Here is a 20,211-nt window from a genome sequence, read left to right as displayed (position 1 = left end):
TTCTCAGTTGATTAAAAAATTGGATAAAGGGGGCTGATTACTCTCTCTCTACAATGAAGTTGCAAATTAACTTCTACAAGCCTCTTTTATAAGAATGGGGATTACATGACTGTGCCTCAGGTTTGGGCAAAGAACCAAAATGTTAGCTATAATTGAGAGGCATATGCTTCAAGTAAAAGAGTGGGTCAGGTTTGGAATCAAATCTTAAAATGGGCAGTTCAGAAATTACACATTTACTCAAGGTGTGCAAGCAACTCCTTTAGACTGAAGGCAGGAGGAGCGGAAATAAACTGGAAATAATGTAGATTTTTCAACAGAAGCGGATAGGAGTAAAAACTGTTGAGTAGGCTTTCTTCCCATAATAATCTTTTAGGAAACAAACACCAATCCACATCAGGGCTTTAAGAAGTTGGGAAGTAAATTATGCAAAATTTTACTGAAAAAAAAATCTTCCCTCTCATTTTTATATCTCTGAGAAAACTGGCAAACAGCGTGTTCTGACCCCTCATGAATTGGTATCTTCCTCCCTGATGCTCGTGGCAGAGTTCGACCACTATACAGAGCAGGAAGGAAAATAATTTTGCCCCCAAAAGCCAAGAAGAGAATGGTCCACACGAAGACCAAGACTACGAGGGTAAATGAAAGCAGAGAGGTCATAAGCAAAAGAGGAGCAAGCATGAATGGGTGTGTTGGGGATCACAGGCTGTCGTCCAGGCTGGAGTGCAATGGCACGATCTCAGTTCATTGCAACCTCCACCTCCTGGGTTCAAGCGATTCTCCTGTCTCAGCCTCACATGTAGCTGGGATTACAAGCGTGTGTGCCACCACTCCCGGCTAGTTTTCTGTATTTTTAGTAGAGACGGAGTTTCACCATGTTAGCCAGGCTGGTCTTGAACTCCTGACCTCAAGTGATCCACCTGCCTCGGCCTCCCAAAGTGCTGGGGTTACAGGCGTGAGCCACCACATCCAGCCACTTTGCCGCCTTAATGGATCATAAACTAACCCCCCACCCTCCACCAGACCTGGCTGAGAAAACAATTCCTAATATCATAGCTACAGCAGGGAAATTTGGTCCTTTGCTGCTGTTTGAGGCTGTTCAAATACAGGTTTCATCACTGGATGACCCTATTCATCAAGCCACTCAATATAACAGGACACAAAATACATCAGCCGTATTAAGGGGAAATCATTCATTTATTGTTTAAGGATCGCAAGACAACATCTTAATTTCTGTAGCACGATTTAAATGTTTTACTTCTTTGATAAAGCAGAGTACAATAGAAAAAAAAAAAAAACAATTAGTTTCCAGTAATATCTATATCTCTAATCAGAATTAAGTCTTCCACAGACATGTTACCTGGAAATAAAAGCCTGTTACAATAAGCAAAGCTTCAACCAGAGCGGCTACTTTTCGTGCCAGGAAAAAGTTCATCCCTGTAGGAGGAATGATGTGCTATGTAAAATGGCTGTAAGGTCACAGCCTTGAGGGCATTGGAAGTATATTACCCTATTCCACATTAAGTAGTTCGGTGAATTTCAAACGTCAGTTTATCTGCAACCATGCTGGCAACCTTTAACTGGTATTTCAATCATCCAGTAAAAAATAAATTAAGAAATCCCTTCACGGATATTCCGTGATTTACATTGTTAAAAGGTACACTGTTCATTAACATGTAATTCTGGTTCAGAATTACCTTTGAGACTCCTAGCTCAAAATTTGGTTAACAGTAAGCATCTTTCAGAAATTCAAGTTCTTATTAATCAATAATTTGTCAGCTAGGATACATTCAGGCATCAGCTGCAACTACAGAATAGGTGCACAGCCTCAGCGCTTTGGAAAGACATAATCTAGAACACTACTGGCAGACAAAAAATTACCTGCGACTGGATAGCGTAAGTGCAGTACAGCGAGACAAAACATATATTCATATGTTGGCTTGTTTAAGCCTCAAACCCTCGACTCTGTTGAGATCCCATAATTTTATTCCTATGACTTTAATAACTCAAGTTCCAGGAGGACTATAAGTCTAATTTGTACTCCAAACCAAATAGCAGTGCAGTTTGCTACTATTGAGGCTGAATCTGTACAGACTTCAAGACCAAGTCCAGAAGACAGTTATTATCTAAAATATAATTACTTGAATACACAGATGGTCCTTCAGAGATTTTACCTATAACCTGTTTCTTGATGAAGGTTATTTAATGCACTGGAGATAACTGTGACTTACTGATCAAATACTTGAATACTTATACTTACCTGGGATTTCATTTCTGCTGAAAGAAATAGGAAGAACAGGACTCACTTTAAGAAAAAAAAAAAAAAAACTTTAGAAAGGAAGGTAAAAATCTTACACACACTATCACTTTTGGAAGCAGCATAGAAGGGGCAGTCAAGGGTAAAACACTGGTGAAACAGGTCAAAATTAGGCAAAAAAAAAAAAAAAAAAAAAAAAAAACTATATTATTATCAATGACAGTACCACAACTGTGCCCTTGATAATTAGTCATCACTCCTAAAAATTTTCATTTGGCACCAGATGGTGTGTTTAAGAGAAACACCCTAGGATGTTTTGAATCAGACTTGATTTTGTTAGTTGAGTTACAGGAGAATTTTAAGGGTGGGGGTATGGGGGTCAGGGAAGAGAAGGAAATGGGAAATGGACCAGAAAAAGTCTTGAGTCATCATCTAAATCAACAAAGCACTGATAGCTCCAAACATTAGGTCAGACACTAAAACGACTGATATAGGCTCAAGTGGTTTATAAAACCTATAAAAAGACTACACCAGCAAAGTCCCTGTCGATCTGTCAGAGTTCAGAAACTAAAACAGGGAGTAACATTTTAGCTTAAAACCTTATCTCAAGAGAATCATATACACTTCACATGAATAAAAATACCTGAAACCAAACATTTTTAAAAGCTCCAGTACCCAAAATATAAAGAAAAAAGTTAATCCAGAAGACTGAATCAATCCATGGAATCACAAAGCGGCCGGACAATCTATATCTCCCCTCCACACTAACCATCCCATGGAAGAGACCAAGGGAGATCAGACCTTCCAGACCTATGCACCATCTGGTCGCTGCAAAATTCTACGGAGATTCCTTGTGGAACAGCAGTTTCCCATCTCTTGTGTCTCTCCCTACCATGCAGGAAGCAAGTCTGGCTGTGCTATTCTATTACCATTATATATCACCCATCTGCAACAAGGTACTGTACAGACAAGTAAGAAGTATGTTATCTAGTTCCCTTTCCCCCAGAAGGTTGAGGCTCAGGTATAGGGGTAATTCTCCTGTGCAGTCTTTATTTATGCTGACTCAGTGACTTCAACAGGCTTAATCATGTGGTCAGGTTTGTTGCCAGCTGCATAATGCTCCCACATCTGTAGATAGAGCCGCTCTAGTTCCATTGTGTATTGTTTGGTGTTGAACAGAGGGCTAGATATTCTTTGTTTCCAGACTTTGCCACGAATTTTCTTCAGGCTGAGTAATAAAAAACGAGAAACCAGTTTACAAATCAGGGCAGAAAACTCAGAAACACACCCTATAAATACCTAGTTCCCTTTGTGGCAAAAAATCCATGACCAAACTTTACGCTGTCTCATTTCCTGATTGGCTTCCTGTTAAAAAGGGAAGGGTCACAGCTTACATAATGCTATCACTGAAATGAGCTCAACTCCATGTACTCTGAAAAAACTTAGTTCTTTCCTAAACAAGTACATCCAAGGGATACCACGCATTCCCCATTTCGTTTTATTTCTACCTTTAAAATAACAAGAATTGACAATGGCACATGACTATTCCTATGTACTGTTAGAACATAAACTGCTTAGCTTTTTGGTAAGCAATTTAGCAATGTATGTATTAACCTTCAATGTTCATAACCCTCTGGCCTAACACTAACACTTTTAAATCTATTAAAAAGAAATAATCAGATGCAAAAACATACAGGACCATGCAAAGATATTCATTGAAGCATCATTTACAAAAGTTAAAGCATAAATATAAGATGAAGTATTCAATTTATGGTCATTTTAATGAAATAGGAAACCACTCAAGGGGAAGACAAATACAGCAAGTCTACTGTCATAATTTTCCACTTGTACCTGAACTGAGTTGTTCAGATTTTTAAAAATTGCTAATATCACCAAGAGTATGGTTCTGTTCAGAAATAAAAAAGTAACTGATTCTTCAGGAAACACGGGGGAAAAGATTTCTACTTCCCTTTTGAATATATTATTTTTCATGAGATTATTCTTAGATGAAGAGCTAAATACTTTAGAACCAGAAGCCAGAACATTTTCATGCATTTTTAAAAGCAATAATTTTTATTTATTTTCTTCTAATTTTTGAAATACTCTCACTCTGTTGCCCAGGCTGGAGTGCAATGGCACGATGACAGCTCACTGCAGCCTCAACCTCCTTGGCTCAAGCAATCCTCCTGCCTCAGCCTCCCGAGAAGCTGAGACTACAGGCACGCACCACCACACTCAGCTATTTTTGTATTTTTTGTAGAGATGGGGTCTCGCCATGTTGTCCAGGCTGGTCTCGAACTCCTGGGCTGGTCTCGAACGCCTGGGCTCAAGCAATCCTCCTCCCTCAGCCTCTCAAAGCGCTGGGATTATAGACATGAGCCACCATGCTCAACTTTGTTTTAATGTTTGTTGTGACAGAAGAAGTAAAATGGTTGTGCATTATCTGTTGGTCTCACTACAACCATGTCCATATTAATGCTACCCTCCAAAGAGAAAGACCTGTGCACTCATTTTTTTTTTAATTCTATGTCAATAGGAAAATAAACTGGAGTACATACACACAGTGAAATACCACTCAGCAAAATAAACTTGCTGAAAGAAGCCTTCAGAGTGCATATTGACATAGTTCCATTTGGATAAAATTCTAGAAAAGCAAAACTAATTTATGGAAGGGAAAAAAACACTCCAGAACAGTGGTTGTCTCTGGGGGTTGGTGAAAAAGACTGACTGAAAAGGAGCATGAAGAATCTCTCTGGAGTGATAATGTTGTCTTCATAGGAGTTTGGGTTACAAAGGTATTTCTCGGTTGGGCACGGTGGCTCACACCTGTAATCCCAGCACTTTGGGAGGCCGAGGCGGGCGGATCACAAGGTCAGGAGATCAAGACTATCCTGGCTAACACAGTGAAACCCTGTCTGTACTAAAAACATGAAAACTTAGCCAGGTGTGGTGGCACATGCCTGTAATCCCAGCTTCTCAAGAGGCTGAGGCAGGAGAATTGCTTGAACCCAGGAGGCAGAGGTTGCAGTGAGCAGAGATTGTGCCACTGCACTCCAACTTGGGTGACACAGTGAGACTCCGTCTAAAAAAAAAAAAAAAAGTTATTTCTCAAAACTCACTGAATATTTGTGTATTTCACTGTATATGAATTCTGCCTCAAAAGAAAAAAATGGCCAGGCGCAGTGGCTCACGCCTGTAATCCCAACACTTTGGGAGGCTGAAGCAGGTGGATCACTTGAGGTCAGGAGTTTGAGACCAGCCTGGGCAACCTGTCGAAACCCTGCCTCTACTAAAATTACAAAAATTAGCTAGGTGTGGTGGCTCATGCCTGTAGTTCCAGCTACTCAGGAGGTTGAGGGGAAGATTGCTCGAGCCCGGGAGGCGGAGGTTGCAGTGAGCGGAGATCATATCACTGTACTCCAGCCTGGGCAACAGAGGGAGACCCTGTCTCAAAAAAATATATGTATACTTAACTCCAGTTAATGATAGCCATTCTTAAGTATTTAAGGAGAAGTGTACTGATGTCTGCAATTTATTTCAAAATGTGTCAAATAAGGTGGATTGGCAGATGAATAAAGGGAATAAATGGATGAATAGATATGTAATAAAGCAAGAACAGTAAAATGCTAATGGCAGATTCTAAACAGTAGGTATAGATGTGTTTATTATAAAATTAAAAATTTTCACAACAAAAATGTTGGGGAAAAGTATTGTATGAACCAAACTAAGTTCCAAAGAGTCTAATAAAAATTTTAAAATGCACTACACGCTGGGTGCAGTGTCTCACGCACCTCTAATCCCACCACTTTGGGAGGCCAAGGCGGGTGGACTGCTTAAGCCCAGGAGCTACCAGCCTGGGCAACATTGGTGAGACCCTGTCTCCACAAAATATTAAAAAATAAAAAATAAAAAAAGCCAGGCATGGTGGCATGTGCCTGTAGTCCCAGCTACTAGGAAGGCTAAAGTGGGAGGATCACTCGATCCCAGGAGGCAGAGGTTGCAGTGAGTTGTGATCATGCCACCGCACTCCAGCCTGGGTAACAGAGTGAGACCCTGTCTGAAAATAAAACACACTACATTTTTTACTATAGTTATCTCTGGGCTAATGGACATGAATCTTATTTTTTTATAATGCCTAGGCTCAAATTTCTCACTTTTCTTAGACATATGTGATGTTCTACGGAGGAAATTCTGAAAATAGTAAGTAGCTAACATCTGCTGAATGTTTACCAGATACCAAGAACTATTCTAAGTACTTTACATGGAATGTTTTTTTTAATCCTCACATCATCTCTGCAAAGTAGGTACTAATATTATGCTCCATTTTGCAGAAGAAACCAAGGCACAACACAGAGATTTACTTGCCCAAAGTCACAAAGCTCGTAAGTAGAGAGCTTGGGTTCACTCAGGTAGTCTGACTCAAAAAGTGTATTTCTTTAATTTCTATGTAATATGCTGCTTCTCAGAAATACACAAAGAAAAAAAATCACCCATTATACCGAAAGAAAAACCTCATTTAAGAAATACCCGCTGGGCACGATGGCTTATGCCTGTAATCTCAGCGCTCTGGGAGGCCGAGGTGGGTGGATCACGAGGTCAGGAGTTCGAGATCAGCCTGGCCAACACAGTGAAACCCAGCCTCTACTAAAAATACAGAAAATTAGCCAGGTGTGGTAGTGGGCGTCTGTAATCCCAGCTACTCGGGAGGCTGAGGCAGGAGAATCGCTTGAACCCAGGAGGCAGAGGTTGCAGTTAGCCGAGATCACGCCACTGCACTCCAGCCTGGGCAACAGAGCGAGACTCTGTCCAGGAAAAAAAGAAAAGAAAACAGAAATACCCAGCCTGGCCAACATACTGAGCCTTCACCTCTACAAAAAAAATTTAAAAATGAGCCAGGCATGGGGCATGGTGGCATGTACCTATAGTCCCTGCTACTCAGGTGGCTGAGGTGGGACGTCCTGAGCCCGGGACATCCTGAGCCCAGGACGTCGAGGCTGCAGTTAGCCAAGATCACACCACTGCATTCCAGCCCTAGGCAACAGAGTAAAATCCTATCTCAAAAAAAATAAAATAATGAAAGAAATACTGGTTTATTGTATGAATAAATCCTCACTCATCTAAGCATCACCACTGTAATTCCTACTCATTTTCAGGCATTTAAGTTATGCTGTTTTTATTTCTTACACTGACTGCAGTGAAGACGTGACAGTATTAGGGTCAAAGATCTAACTTTTTTTTTTTTTTTTTTGAAATGGAGTCTCGCTCTGTCACCCAGGCTGGAGTGCAGTGACGCGATCTCAGCTCACTGCAAGCTCCGCCTCCTGGGTTCACGCCATTCTCCTGCCTCAGCCTCCCGAGTAGTTGGGACTACAGGCGCCCGCCACCACGCCCGGCTAATTTTTTGTATTTTTTAGTAGAGATGGGGTTTCACCATGTTAGCCAGGATGGTCTCGATCTCCTGACCTCGTAATTCGCCCACCTCAGCCTCCCCAAAGTGATGGGATTACAGGTGTGAGCCACCGTGCCAGGCCCAAAGATCTAACTTTTAAGGCTCTAAAAACTCTGAGGAAGGGCTGTACCAATTTATTCACCAATGCATGAAAAGGCTAGTCCTCAATGCTCCCTCATTGATACAAAAAATTTTTCTATTGTATAGGCAAATAATGGATATACCCTTAGGATTTTTTTGTGTGTGTGGTTTTTTTGAGATAAGAGTCTCGCTCTGTCACCCAGGCTGGAGTGCAATGGTGCGATCTTGGCTCACTGCAACCTCTGCCTCCCGGGTTTAAGAGATTCTCCTGCCTCAGCCTCCTGAGTAGCTGGGACTAGAGGAACACGCCACCACACCCAACTAATTTTTGTGTTTTTAGCAGAGACGGGGTTTCACCATGTTGGCCAGGCTGGTCTCAAACTCCTGATCTCAAGTGATCCGCCCGCCTCGGCCTCCCAAAGTGCTGGGATTATAGGCATGAGCCACCACACCTAGCCTCAGTATAATTTTAATTGGCATTTCTACTACAGAGCCTGAAACACTTTCCTGTTAACCTTTTGTATTTCCACTTTAGCAAGGTGTCTCGTCATTTCCATTTTTACTTTCCTACTAGGAGATTTAAAATTTAAATGTTCTGCAGTCTTTACATAGCCAGGCAATTAATACTTTGATATCTGAGACTAAAGTTTTTTCCCCCTCATTTGCCTTTTAATTTTCTTCAATATTTTTTATTCAGTCATTTACTTTTCACATGGTAAAACCTATTGATTACTTCATTTCTAAGAGTTTAGAAAGTACTTCAATTTTAATTTTCTTCAATATTTTTTATTCAGTCATTTACTTTTCACATGGCAAAACCTATTGATTACTTCATTTCTAAGAGTTTAGAAAGTACTTCTCCCATCCAGAGGGCATACAACTAGTTCACCTATTTTATATTACACTTATTTTATGGCTTCATTTTATAACAGCTATATTCTCTCTACTTTACCAAATAATTTGTTCAAGGAAAAGTTTACTTACTATTCTAGATCAGTTCCCAGCTTCACAGCTATGTCTTCATATTCTTGTCTGTTTTTAGCAATAAGCTCAAGACAGCCTAAGCAAGTAAGCTGGGAAGCTGCAACTCGAGAAGCAAGAGTCTCTCCTGAAATACAAAAGATAACAACTGCACATCTGAGAACGTAAAACAGCATAGAGTTAACGTTATTTATGTTAAGCCTCCACACAATGCAGATGAAGAGAATTAAGTGAGAACAAGTCTCACTTTCTATCACCTTGCCTTTAATGTTGCTCCTAGTATATATAACTTCACTTGGAAGTTTCTCCCCTAAAGGAGATTTTCAAAAGAACAAGGAAGACTCCAGTGATTTATCAGCAACTTACCTGGCATAGTCACCATGGGGGTCCCTGCCCAGAGGACATCCATCCCTGTGGTGTGCCCATTACAGAGTGGAGTGTCCAAGCAGACATCAGCCAGCTGGCCTCTCCTGACATGTTCCTCTTTAGGAGCAACAGGTGAAAAAATGATACGGTTCTGGGGCAGGCCCATGTTTTGTGCATACTGTTGAATATTCGGCTCTCCTACTGCTGGAAAACGCAACAGCCAGAGTACACTATTGGGAACACGCTTCAGAATCTAAAATAGGGAAAATAAGAATAATTATTAATAGCAGATTTGCCTTTTTCAACAAAGACTCCCAGAGATCTCTAATAATTCTACCACACTCTATTCTTTCCATCCAGATAGAAGCCTGCTGTGAACTTAAGTCTTTCCTTCACAGAGATGAATTAGATCAATTGAATTATCCCTCTTCTGCTTAGCTGTCCTCAGAGTGAGTTCAAAGAAAGAGAGGAGACCGATGTTGGAAGACAAAACAAATTACTAATTGGCAAAATCTGAGGCAGCTACCTCCTGTGGGAATTGACAGAGGCAGTGGGTTTTGTTGAGAGAGAGGAATTTTGCATTCCAAATTTCAAATCCCCCACTATGATACAACCAAGAAAGTTACCTCACACTTGCCTAACTTTATTTGCCTAATATAAATCGGTCTTTTCTGTAAAGGGCCAGATGGCAAATATTTTTGGCTCTGTGGCTACACGGACTGTCATAGCTGCTCAGCTCTTCTGTTGTAGCTTGAAAGCAGCCACAGACAATGTGTAAACAAGTAGGCATGGCTATGTGTCCATAAAATTTTATTTACAAAAACAAGCAGTGGGCTGGATTTGACCCACAGGTCATAGTTTGCCAACTCCTGATTTAGATTTATATCTACTCTATGTACATTTTTAAGTTCAAAATCCCTTTCTCTGAAAGCTATGAGAACAGATGAACTTCCAAATTCAGAATATTTCAGATTTCAAAAAAAGTAGTACTCCGTGTGTGTGTGTGTGTGTGTGTGTGTGTGTGTGTGTGTTATTACATAAAACGCTCAGCAGCAACTTCGTATAAACAAACATATTAGTGCCTCTGCATTGAGATGCAGGAATAGTCATATTAAATGGAATAAAAAAAAGACTACAAATATCTTGACATAGTTTGACTGTGTCCCCACCCAAATCTCTCTTCTTGAACTGTAGTTCCCATAAGCCCCATGTGTCATGGGAGGGACCCAGTGGTAGGTAACTGAATCATGGGGGCAGTTATTCCCAATGCTGCTGTTCGCGTGATAGAGAGTGTGTACTCACAAGAGCTGATGGTTTTATAAGGGGTTCTCCCCCTTTTGCTCAGCACTTCTTCCTGCCATCATGCGAAGAAGGACGTTTGCTCCCTTTTCCACCATAACTGTTAAGTTTCCTGAGGCCTCCATAGCCACGGGAACTGTGAGTCAATTTAAACCCCTTTCCTTTATAAATTACCCAATCTCGGGCAGTCCTTTATAGCAGCATGAGAACGGACTAATACATACCCTAATGGGTTAGTTCAGGTAGTTTTGCTGCCAAACAAATTTGCCACACACTTATGAAAAAGCTTTTGATTTTCAGAGTTTTTGTGAACATCAGGAAGTAAGGATTAAGGACAGTAGACCTGTACTCATCTGCTTCCTCTTCTCTTCTATCCTCCCCTCTCCTCTGAACATAAAACAAAACAGGTATCAGAGGAAAAAATTAACCAAGGAATTATCTCCAGACTACCTAAAGGCAAAACATGCCATTTTATTTTAGTTCTATGGATTAAGAGCCAGTTACAGCTATGCGGTATCCCACTTATGCAAACCTATCTGATGAACTGAGAGATTTATGTATAGATCGACTCCTTCTTGGTTGTAACTCTACAATACTACAAGAATGTTAAAAATGGGTGGATGTACATGACAGCATATGCTATCAGTTTAGACTAGGGGTTGGCGAACTACACAGCCTGTGAGCCAAATCTGACATACTGACAATTCGCATAAATAAAATTTTATTGGAACACAGCCACATCATTTACAAAATGCCTATGGTTATTTTCGTGCCACAACGGCAAAGCTGAGTAGATGTGAAACAGCATGACCACAAAACTGAAAATATTTACCATCTGGCCCTTTAAGAAAAAGTTTGCTGACCCTTTAGACAGAAGAATGCTTTGAATATGTAAATTTAAAAGGTTCACAATGTCCTATTTAGACACTGGAAGGAGAAACCAAAAATGCCTGAAAAACTACATCTCTTGAAGATTATAAATGAGCACAAGGCCAGGCGCGGTGGCTCACACATGTAATCCTAGCACTTTGGGAGGCCAAGGTGGGCAGACCTCTTGAGGCCAGGAGTTCGAGTCCAGCCTGGCCAACATGGTAAAACCCCGTCTCTACTAAAAATACAAAAAAAAATTACCCAGACATGGTGGCACATGCCTGTAATCCCAGCTACTTGCAAGGCTGAGGCACAAGAATCACTCGAACCTGGGATGCAAAGGTTGCCATGAGGCAAGATCACACCACTGCACTCCAGCCTGAACAACAGAGCGAGATTCTGTTTTTTAAAAAAAGAGCATAACCCAGTTGAGTCACATGTAAATAAATAAAATACATTTTTTAAAAAGTATTTAAAAAAAAATTTTTTTTTGAGACAGAGTTTTGCTCTTGTTGCCCAGGCTGGAGTGCAACAGCATGATTTCGGCTCACTGCAACCTCTGCCTCCCGGGTTCAAGTGATTCTCCTGTCTTAGCCTCCCGAGTAGCTGGGATTACAGGTGCCCACCACCACGTCCAGCTAATTTGTTGGTATTTTTAATAGAGACAGGGTTTCACAATGTTGGTCAAGCTGGTCTCAAGCTCCTGACCTCAGGTAATCCACCTGCACCGGCCTCCCAAAGTGCTGGGATTACAGGCGTGAGCCACCGCGATCAGCCAAAAAAAAATTTTAAAAAGAAATGAGCAGAACAGCTCCTAAATGGGAGTGGAAGGACAATCTTCAGCAAGAAGCTCTAGATACAAAATCTTTATTAGTCTCTAAGATGGTAACAATAAGTCTATGCATACTCACATTTGCCCACATCTGCAAAGTAGAAGGGTCAATTTTATACAGCTGATTAAAGTTACAGTATACAATGGCATCTTCTGGTAACCCATACTGAGAACGGGTGGTTACAATAATGGTACGGGGAACCTCCTCTCCAGTTGCAGCCTTATTGTTGATCTAAAACAAGGAAAAGATGATGGTTATATTTAAAGGCAAAAGGAGTCCAATATTTCAATCCATAAGATCCAAAATGGTCTAACCATTAAAAGTCACCAAACCATGAGAAAATATTCACGATATATGAAGTTTAAGAAGAGGCAAACCGTTGCAGCATTATCTTAATTTGGGGGAGACTGCACTATGAAACTTCTTGCTCTAACCAAAAAAGATCTCAAAATCCTATTAACAATCCAACAGCTTTTGATCACTCTTTTCTTCATGAACGAAATGTCCTTTTCTAAATCACATCCACTCCTCAAGGTTAAATTACTCCTCCAAATGGTCTCTTCTCCCAAGAGTGTCTCTCTTCACACTGATCATCACTGTTTCTGAGTTTCTACACACATAATTAGTTTTATCTTGCAATTCTCATATTTGAGTACTGCCTTACATTGTTATATAACTATTACAGGTGTGCAAGGACATCTATGACCTCTAGAGGTCAGAGATCTTTGCCTTACACTCTCTTGATAGAGCTACTTATTTAGGCATGCAATGTATTATTTATTGAGTACATACTACATTACTGTGATTAAGACATCAGTAATTCAATTCAGTAGAGGATACAAACACAGGGAATTATCATCTGTTGTGCTGTATGTAATGATATATTCCAAACATTACAGAGGTATAAAAGACAGGTACCAATGAAGTAGGGATGGAGACGTTAGCGGTAAGTACGGAAATGGATTCCTGGAAGAGCTGTCTGAACTGAACGTCTGAGTAGGATTTAGCTAGGGAAAGGATGGGTTTACAGAAGCAAGAAACTGTATGGTATGTACAGACAGTTCATTATATAAGACAGTAAAGCCACAGGCAGGGAATAACAAGATATTAACACAGAAGTTTCTCAGTAAGTAATAATCTGCTGGCTGAATCCAGGAGACTTTTAAAATCAGACACACCTACATAAGATGCACATTTCCACGAACTCATTTCCTCATCTATAAAATGGTAATAATGATACTTGCCTCCTAGAGTTATGATGAGGTTTAAGGGAAATAAATGCATACTTGGTGGGACATATAATGGTGTATTATCTTCTCACCTGAGTAGTTGCCAGTCCATTGCTAATACTGAATCCATTAATTGTTATTTGAATCTGTCCTCTGTTAATCATTTCAATAACTGCTTCTGCAATAGTATTCATAGGAATAACAGGCATATTAAGAGCTGTGTTACTGCTGTCTGCATTGTCTCCTCCATCAGGACACTTCATCTAAAACAAAAAAATGCATGATTACGAAAAAGATCATGAATGCAGTTAACTGTATTTCAATGACAATATTGACTAGGTTCTGACCTTGACGATTTTCACATCTGGTAGACTATCAAGAAATGCTTTGAGGTCAATGCCATTCAGAACTATCCGATTGTCATAAATGTGTCCATTGGACTTAAAATCGATGACTGCTTTTTTCTAATGGAAAAAATAGTTTCAGACATGTCTTTTAGGACTTACATAGACAATAGCAAGGAAATAAAAAGCTACAGTTCTTTGAAATTCCCCCATAGCGCTGTTTCATACCTACCTTCAGGTGAGGGAACATATTAGCATGATCACCAATAAAAAAAGTATGGGGCATATAAGCCAATTTCTCAGAATACTGCTCAGCAACTTCAGCTGGTGAAGTTTCCTGATCAGTGATAATATAATCCATGAAAAGTGCACCACTCGTCCCAGGGTATCCCAGCCACATTGCCTTAAAAAAATCAGATCGAAAACTGATTAAGAACTTTCATCAGGATACTTATCTCTAAATTCATCAAGTCATATACATTAAATATGTACAACTTTTTGTATGTCAACTGTACCTCAATAAAATGGTTTTTTAAAAAGGAACCTAAAGGTGCCAAAATTAAATAAGTAAATGAACAAGGAGGTCTAACTCTTTTTTAGAGACAGGATCTCACTCTGTTCCCTAGGCTGGAGTACAGTGGTGCAATCGTAGATCACTACAGCCTCGAACTCCTGGGATCAAGCAATCCTTCTGCCTCAGCCTCCAGAGTAGCCAGGATTACTGGCCTTGCTACAGGCACAGCAAGGCTGACTTCTTTAGTCGAAAGCAATGAAGTAGTTCTTTAAGAGAGACTCTCACTCTGTCGCCGGGGCTGGAGTGCAGTGGCACAGTGATAGTTCACTGCAGCCTCAAACTCCTAGGCTTGAGCAATCCTTCCACTTTAGCCTCCCGAATAGCTGAGATCACAGGGGCATACCACCACTTCGGCTAATTTTTAAATTTTTTGTAGAGATAGGGTGTTTTGCTTTGTTGCCCAGGCAGGTCTCAAACTCCTGGTTTCAAGTGAGCCTCCTGCCTCAGCATCCCAAAGTGCTGGGATTACAGGCGTGAGCCACTGTACCCAGCCTGCATTTTAGACTAACTTTCAAAATGCTAAAAATGTTCTTCAAATTTGCAAGACAGAGTAACTGTTCATAGCCAACCATGAACTGCATGTCTCTACATACATGTACCTATAAGCATTGTGCTCTACACTCTTTTTTTCCTGCGCATCTCAACAACTTAAAAAAATTAAAAAGTATGTCTGCCCTACAGTTTCAAATATCAGTTAACCAGAGGGAGGAAAAGCAGCACATCACTGTCTTCTTAGCCAAATACATGTTATAAGTGATGACTGTTAATTTGTTTACCTGAATAGGAGCTGGCCTGAGAGCAAAGAGCTCATTTCGAGCACCCTTGGTATAGCCATTCATATTTACAAGGATATGAATTCCATCCTGATGGATGCGATCAGCTGCTTTTCCATTGCATGGAATCTACAGAATAGAAAATAAGAACTCACTATGTATAATCTCAGATCAATTCCATTAGTTTTAATGGCATTTAACATAATTCAGATTCCCAGATGGAAAAGTGGTAAGAACACAAATTAACTATATTAATTCGGGCACAAATATGGTTAACTGCCATTAAAATGGGCCCAAAGCATTAGAGAAACAGAACACAGAGGAAGGAGAGTTCACTTCTGGATTGAATGTATGAGTAACAACATTTCATAGAGAAATTGGTATTTGAAATTTGTAATCTTTTTTTTTTTTGGTAGGGACAGGGTCTCACTATGTTGCCCATGATGGCCTCAAGCAATCCTCCCACCTCATTGTCCCAAAGGATTATACACATAAGCCACTGCACCCAGCCTAGAACTGGTATTTGAAATAGGTCTTCAAAGACGAATAGGAGTTTGAAGGAGTTTAACAGAATACAATCTCAGTAGAGAACAGTATGAATGAAGAACTAGAGTAAAGTGTGAGGGAGTTTAGAAAATGGTGAGTAGGCCAGGCATGGTGGCTCACACCTGTAATCCCAGACCTTTGGGAGGCCGAGGCGGGTGGATCATCTGAGGTCAGGAGTTCGAGACCAGCCTGGCCAATGTGGTGAGACCCCCCGTCTCTACTAAAAATACAAAAATTAGCTGGGTGTGGTGGCAGGCGCCTGTAATCTCAGCTACTCGGGAGGCTGAGGCAAGAGAATCGTTTGAACCTGGGAGGTGGAGGTTGCAGTGAGCCGAGATCGTGCCACTGCATTCCAGCCTGTCTCCATCTCAAAAAAAAAAAAAAAAAAAAAAAGGTAATTCACTTCTATTTGACATAAGGTATACATGATGTAGAATGGTGGGTGAAAGTATTGACAAAGTTGTGGCAAACAGAGAAAGGTTACAAAAGCTATGCTGAAGAGTTTAGACTGTAGTCAATCAGCAGTGACTCCCTGAAGGTCTCAGAGATAGAAAGAGGGATGCTTCTTGGTCACAAAGAGTCTAACTGTGTATCAAAAATGGCCAGACAAACTTTTGAAGCAACAGCTATATTGCAAAATTTGTTGGTACATACTATTTATTAAATGAGAAGTCTCAAAATCTTTCTGCTAGGACTTCAGTGATTCATATGTATATACATATATTTTTACATATATGCATACATACCATACCTGCATGCGTATGTACATACATACATGTGTGTACACAAACACTATGTAGAGTATATTATCTCTATCAGTCAAAGTGGCTAATAGAGTCTACAAAGAAAAAACTGTAGCCTACATACTCAGCAAATTAATTCCCCCACAGGTTTCAATCTTAATTTATCATAAAACTTATGCTCCTAGAGGATACAACAATAGAACAAATACAGATATAAAGATAACCAAAGGCAAAGGCCCATGGAAACTGATGAACCATAGTTCATCTATTTTCTTTTTCTTTTTTGAGACAGAGCCTTGCTCTGTCACCAGGCTGGAGTGCAGTGGTGCAATCTCAGCTTACCGCAACCTCCGCCTCCTGGGTTCAAGCGATTCCCCTGCCTCAGCCTCCCAAGTAGCTGGGATTACAGGCATGCACCATCACACCCAGCTAATTTTTTGTGTTTTAGTAGAGACGGGGTTTCACCACGTTGGTCAAGATGGTCTCATCTCCTGACCTCGTGATCCGCCCACCTCGGCCTCCCAAAGTGCTGGGATTACAGGCGTGAGCAACCACACCTGGCCCTATTTTCTTTAAAAGACCTATTTATTCTTCTCCCAAGTCACCATTTTGTTAATATTTATTAAGTATCTTCTGTCACAAGTGCCGGCTCCATCTCCACAAAAGTTGTATGTCCAAGCACAAGCATAACACATTTCTGTTTCATTTGCAACCTCGGAAAAAGGCATGCTGATTTAACATAAATGACCAAGGAAATAAGATCAACACAATTGCCTATATGTGGTACTACAGCATTTAATACCTATCATCAAAAAGTAAACTACATGCTAATAGTTTTATTTAAACTTGCTCAAAATAAAAAGTTAAAGTATGAGAGTTTTATCTACCTGAGAAAGATCAATGAAATGATTGGCTTCTGCCATCACCTTCACTCGGAAGTTTGTGCCATCATCTGGGCTCAGGGCATAACAGAACACCTGAAAGGCAGTACATGGCATATTTAATAGCATTGGCTCAAATCTTTCCAAAAGACACTGGGTTTCCATGCCTCATGACAAACCAACATTGTGGGTTTTTTTCTTTTTTAAACAAATAGTGATTCTAGAGAAACACTAGTCTTACCTCAAATTTATCAGGATTGTGCATGCCTGGAATAGACTGCATGAGGTGAGAAGTAGGATGATTCCCAAAGTCAGAACTCACATATCCTACACGAAGCCGACCATCACTGAGCTTCAAGTCTTTTGGATGTTCATATGGTGGTTTATGAAGTACATTAATCTATCAACAGAATCCAATGCTTGTTAGTAAAATCTACACATATATTTTCATCTAGGAAAACTGACGAAAAACACACCAACCAAAACCTCACACCTGTTGAAAAAGGTCTGCCCAGAGCATTTAGTTAATATTGCCAGAGAGATGCAACCTCAGCACTTCATGTAATATGCTTCATACTTTGATGTGCTCCTGAAATCTATAAAGCACAAGCAAATCCCAGCACTCTGGGAAGCCAAGGAGGCAGATCACTTGAGGTCAGGAGTTTGAGACCAGCCTGGCCAACACAGTGAAATCCCGTCTCTACTGAAAAAAAAAAAACCCACAAAAATTAGCTGGGCATGGTGACACGTGCTTGTAGTCCCAGCTACCTGGGAGGCTGAAGTGGGAGAATCGCCTGAACCCAGGAGGTGGAGGTTGCAGTGAGCCGCACTCCAGCCAGGGCAACAGAGCAAGACCCTGTCTCAAAAAAAAAAGTGTGAGCAAATCTAAAACTTGTAGGTATGAAGCAGTATGGACAGAGCATGATAAACCCTCCAGCATTTTAGAAAATTCTATGGGGAAACATTTTCTAAAAACAAAATTATGGCCGGGGGCAGTGACTCATGCCTATAATCCCAGCACTTTGGGAGGCTGAGGCAGGCGGATCACCTGGGGTCAGGAGTTCGAGACCAGCCTAGCATGGCAAAGCCCCATCTCTACTAAAAATACAAAAATTAGCCGGGCATGGTGGCACACACCTGTAATCCTACCTACTCGGGAGGCTGAGGCACAAGAATTGCTTTAACCTGGGAGACAGAGGTTGCAGTGAGCTGAGATGGCATCACCGCACTGCAGTCTGGGTGAAAGAGAGAGACTCTGTCTCAAAATTAAAAAAAAAAAAAGCACACCTAGCACTCCAATCTATCATCCAACCCTTGATCCAATCCTTGATCAAGTAGTGCTCTAATTCTCAAAGGTGAATACAAAATACCAAGCACTCCATTAAACATGATGGCTTGCCAGGCACGGTGGCTCACACCCATAATCCCAGCACTTTGGCAGGGCAAGGTGGGCAGATCGCTTGAGCCCAGAGGTTCGAGACCAGCTTGGGCAATATAGCAAAACCCCATCTCTACAAAAAATACAAAATTAGGTGTGGTGGCATGCGCCTGTAGTCCCAGCTACTCGGGAGGCTGAGGTGGGAGGATCACCTAAGCTCAGGGAGGTCGAGGCTGCAGTGAGCCATAATCACACCGCTGCACTCCAGCCTGGGCAACAGAGCAAGACCCTGTCTCAAAAACAAGGAAAAAAAAAAAAAGATAAAAGAAAAAAAAATTATGGCTTTCAAGTTAAAGGACAGTACCATCAGTCTATTGTTAGTGTTTAAGTGAAGGAGTTAAGGATTCCATCTTAGGAAGTACAGGGGGTTATACTCAGGACACAATGGAAGGGGTTCTGAAGTGGCTCACAAGTTTTATTTCTCAATTTGGGTGGTGTTCATTTTATAATCATTCATTAATCCACAGATTTGATTTGCACAGTTTTCTGTATTTGTGTTTTAGTTTACAACAAAAAGATTAAAAGAAAAGAATCACACCTTATCTAAGCACAGGTTGCCATGCCTCTCAGCAATAGCCTTCCTGAAGCCATGAGAAAGAGGATATAGCATACTATGATGAGGATGCACAGAAGGCAACCTATTCTTCTCTAACTGGTCAGCCACAATACTGACCAACTTCTTCATTCGTTCATCATAGTCTGTCCAATCACAGACAATCTAGAGAAAGCAAAAAGAAGTTATTATCCAGAAAGCCCTATCCCAGGATTTAATATTTGGTATGCCTTTGGCCTAAAGTAATGTCAGATAGCCTATTAAAAATACTATTTCCAGTCAGGCTTGGATTCTTATGGTACATAACAATTAAAAAGCTATTACAACACTGAGAGCCAATTACTGGCCTGTTACTCTTTACCTGCAGGCAATGAGCCAAGTTACAATAAGCATCAGGAAAATCAGGCTTAAGTTTCAGAGCCGTGCGGTAAGAAGCTATAGCCTCTGGAATATTCCCTGAATCCTGGAAAATAAATAAAGCAGGATGGTAAAAAGTTTCCAAAACTTAAATTTTAGGTGTTAAATTGCACATATTATAATAAACAGTAGTACCTTATGAATGGAAGCCAGATTGCTATGCGCATCTGCAAAGGCAGGATTAATTTGGATGGCACGCGTATAACACTGCAAGGCTCCCTGAACATCCTGCATCTCCTTTAGAGTGTTTCCCATATTAGAGTAGGCATCAGCAAAGGTAGGACTGATTCTAAAAGAGAAGCCCAAGGTTTTATTTCTCCAATACAAAAATCTTTAACCCACTGTAATGCTAACTTATTCTGTTGTTATTTAAAGCCATTTTAGCATCTGCAATGTGCCAAATGTCAAACATTTTAAAATTAAGAATAATTTTAAAAATAAGGCTGTTAGTGTCTCTTACCGAATAGCCTCCTTATAATGCATCAGAGCTTCCTGCAGTTTTCCCTGCTGCTGCAGTACACTTGCTAAATTTGAATGGGCAGCAGCAAACTCTGGGAAGACCTATAAAGAGTCAAGATCA

General features: G+C 40.6%; 1 protein-coding gene across 2 annotated transcripts in view; it reads right to left on the bottom strand.

Moving 5' to 3' along the window:
- Window positions 1–1,175: 1,175 nt before the first annotated feature.
- The window catches only part of OGT (O-linked N-acetylglucosamine (GlcNAc) transferase), a 42,408-nt gene continuing 23,372 nt past the window's right edge, over window positions 1,176–20,211 (bottom strand). For both annotated transcript variants that reach the window (XM_050776310.1, XM_050776312.1), the window contains exons 9-22: window positions 20,092–20,192; window positions 19,767–19,920; window positions 19,576–19,677; window positions 19,200–19,379; window positions 17,465–17,623; window positions 17,230–17,319; window positions 15,057–15,182; window positions 13,939–14,109; window positions 13,710–13,826; window positions 13,455–13,625; window positions 12,212–12,364; window positions 9,132–9,384; window positions 8,769–8,892; window positions 1,176–3,482 (exon numbers count right to left, since the gene is read on the bottom strand). In XM_050776310.1, coding sequence (XP_050632267.1) covers window positions 3,308–3,482; window positions 8,769–8,892; window positions 9,132–9,384; window positions 12,212–12,364; window positions 13,455–13,625; window positions 13,710–13,826; window positions 13,939–14,109; window positions 15,057–15,182; window positions 17,230–17,319; window positions 17,465–17,623; window positions 19,200–19,379; window positions 19,576–19,677; window positions 19,767–19,920; window positions 20,092–20,192 — 2,076 coding nt within the window. In that variant the 3' untranslated portion in view covers window positions 1,176–3,307. The remainder of the gene's footprint in view (window positions 3,483–8,768; window positions 8,893–9,131; window positions 9,385–12,211; window positions 12,365–13,454; window positions 13,626–13,709; window positions 13,827–13,938; window positions 14,110–15,056; window positions 15,183–17,229; window positions 17,320–17,464; window positions 17,624–19,199; window positions 19,380–19,575; window positions 19,678–19,766; window positions 19,921–20,091; window positions 20,193–20,211) is intronic.

Source organism: Macaca thibetana, chromosome X, assembly GCF_024542745.1.
Source record: "Macaca thibetana thibetana isolate TM-01 chromosome X, ASM2454274v1, whole genome shotgun sequence".
Classification (NCBI taxonomy): domain Eukaryota; kingdom Metazoa; phylum Chordata; class Mammalia; order Primates; family Cercopithecidae; genus Macaca; species Macaca thibetana.
The sequence above is the reverse complement of the archived record's forward strand: the minus strand, read 5'-3'. Positions and strand labels throughout refer to the sequence as shown.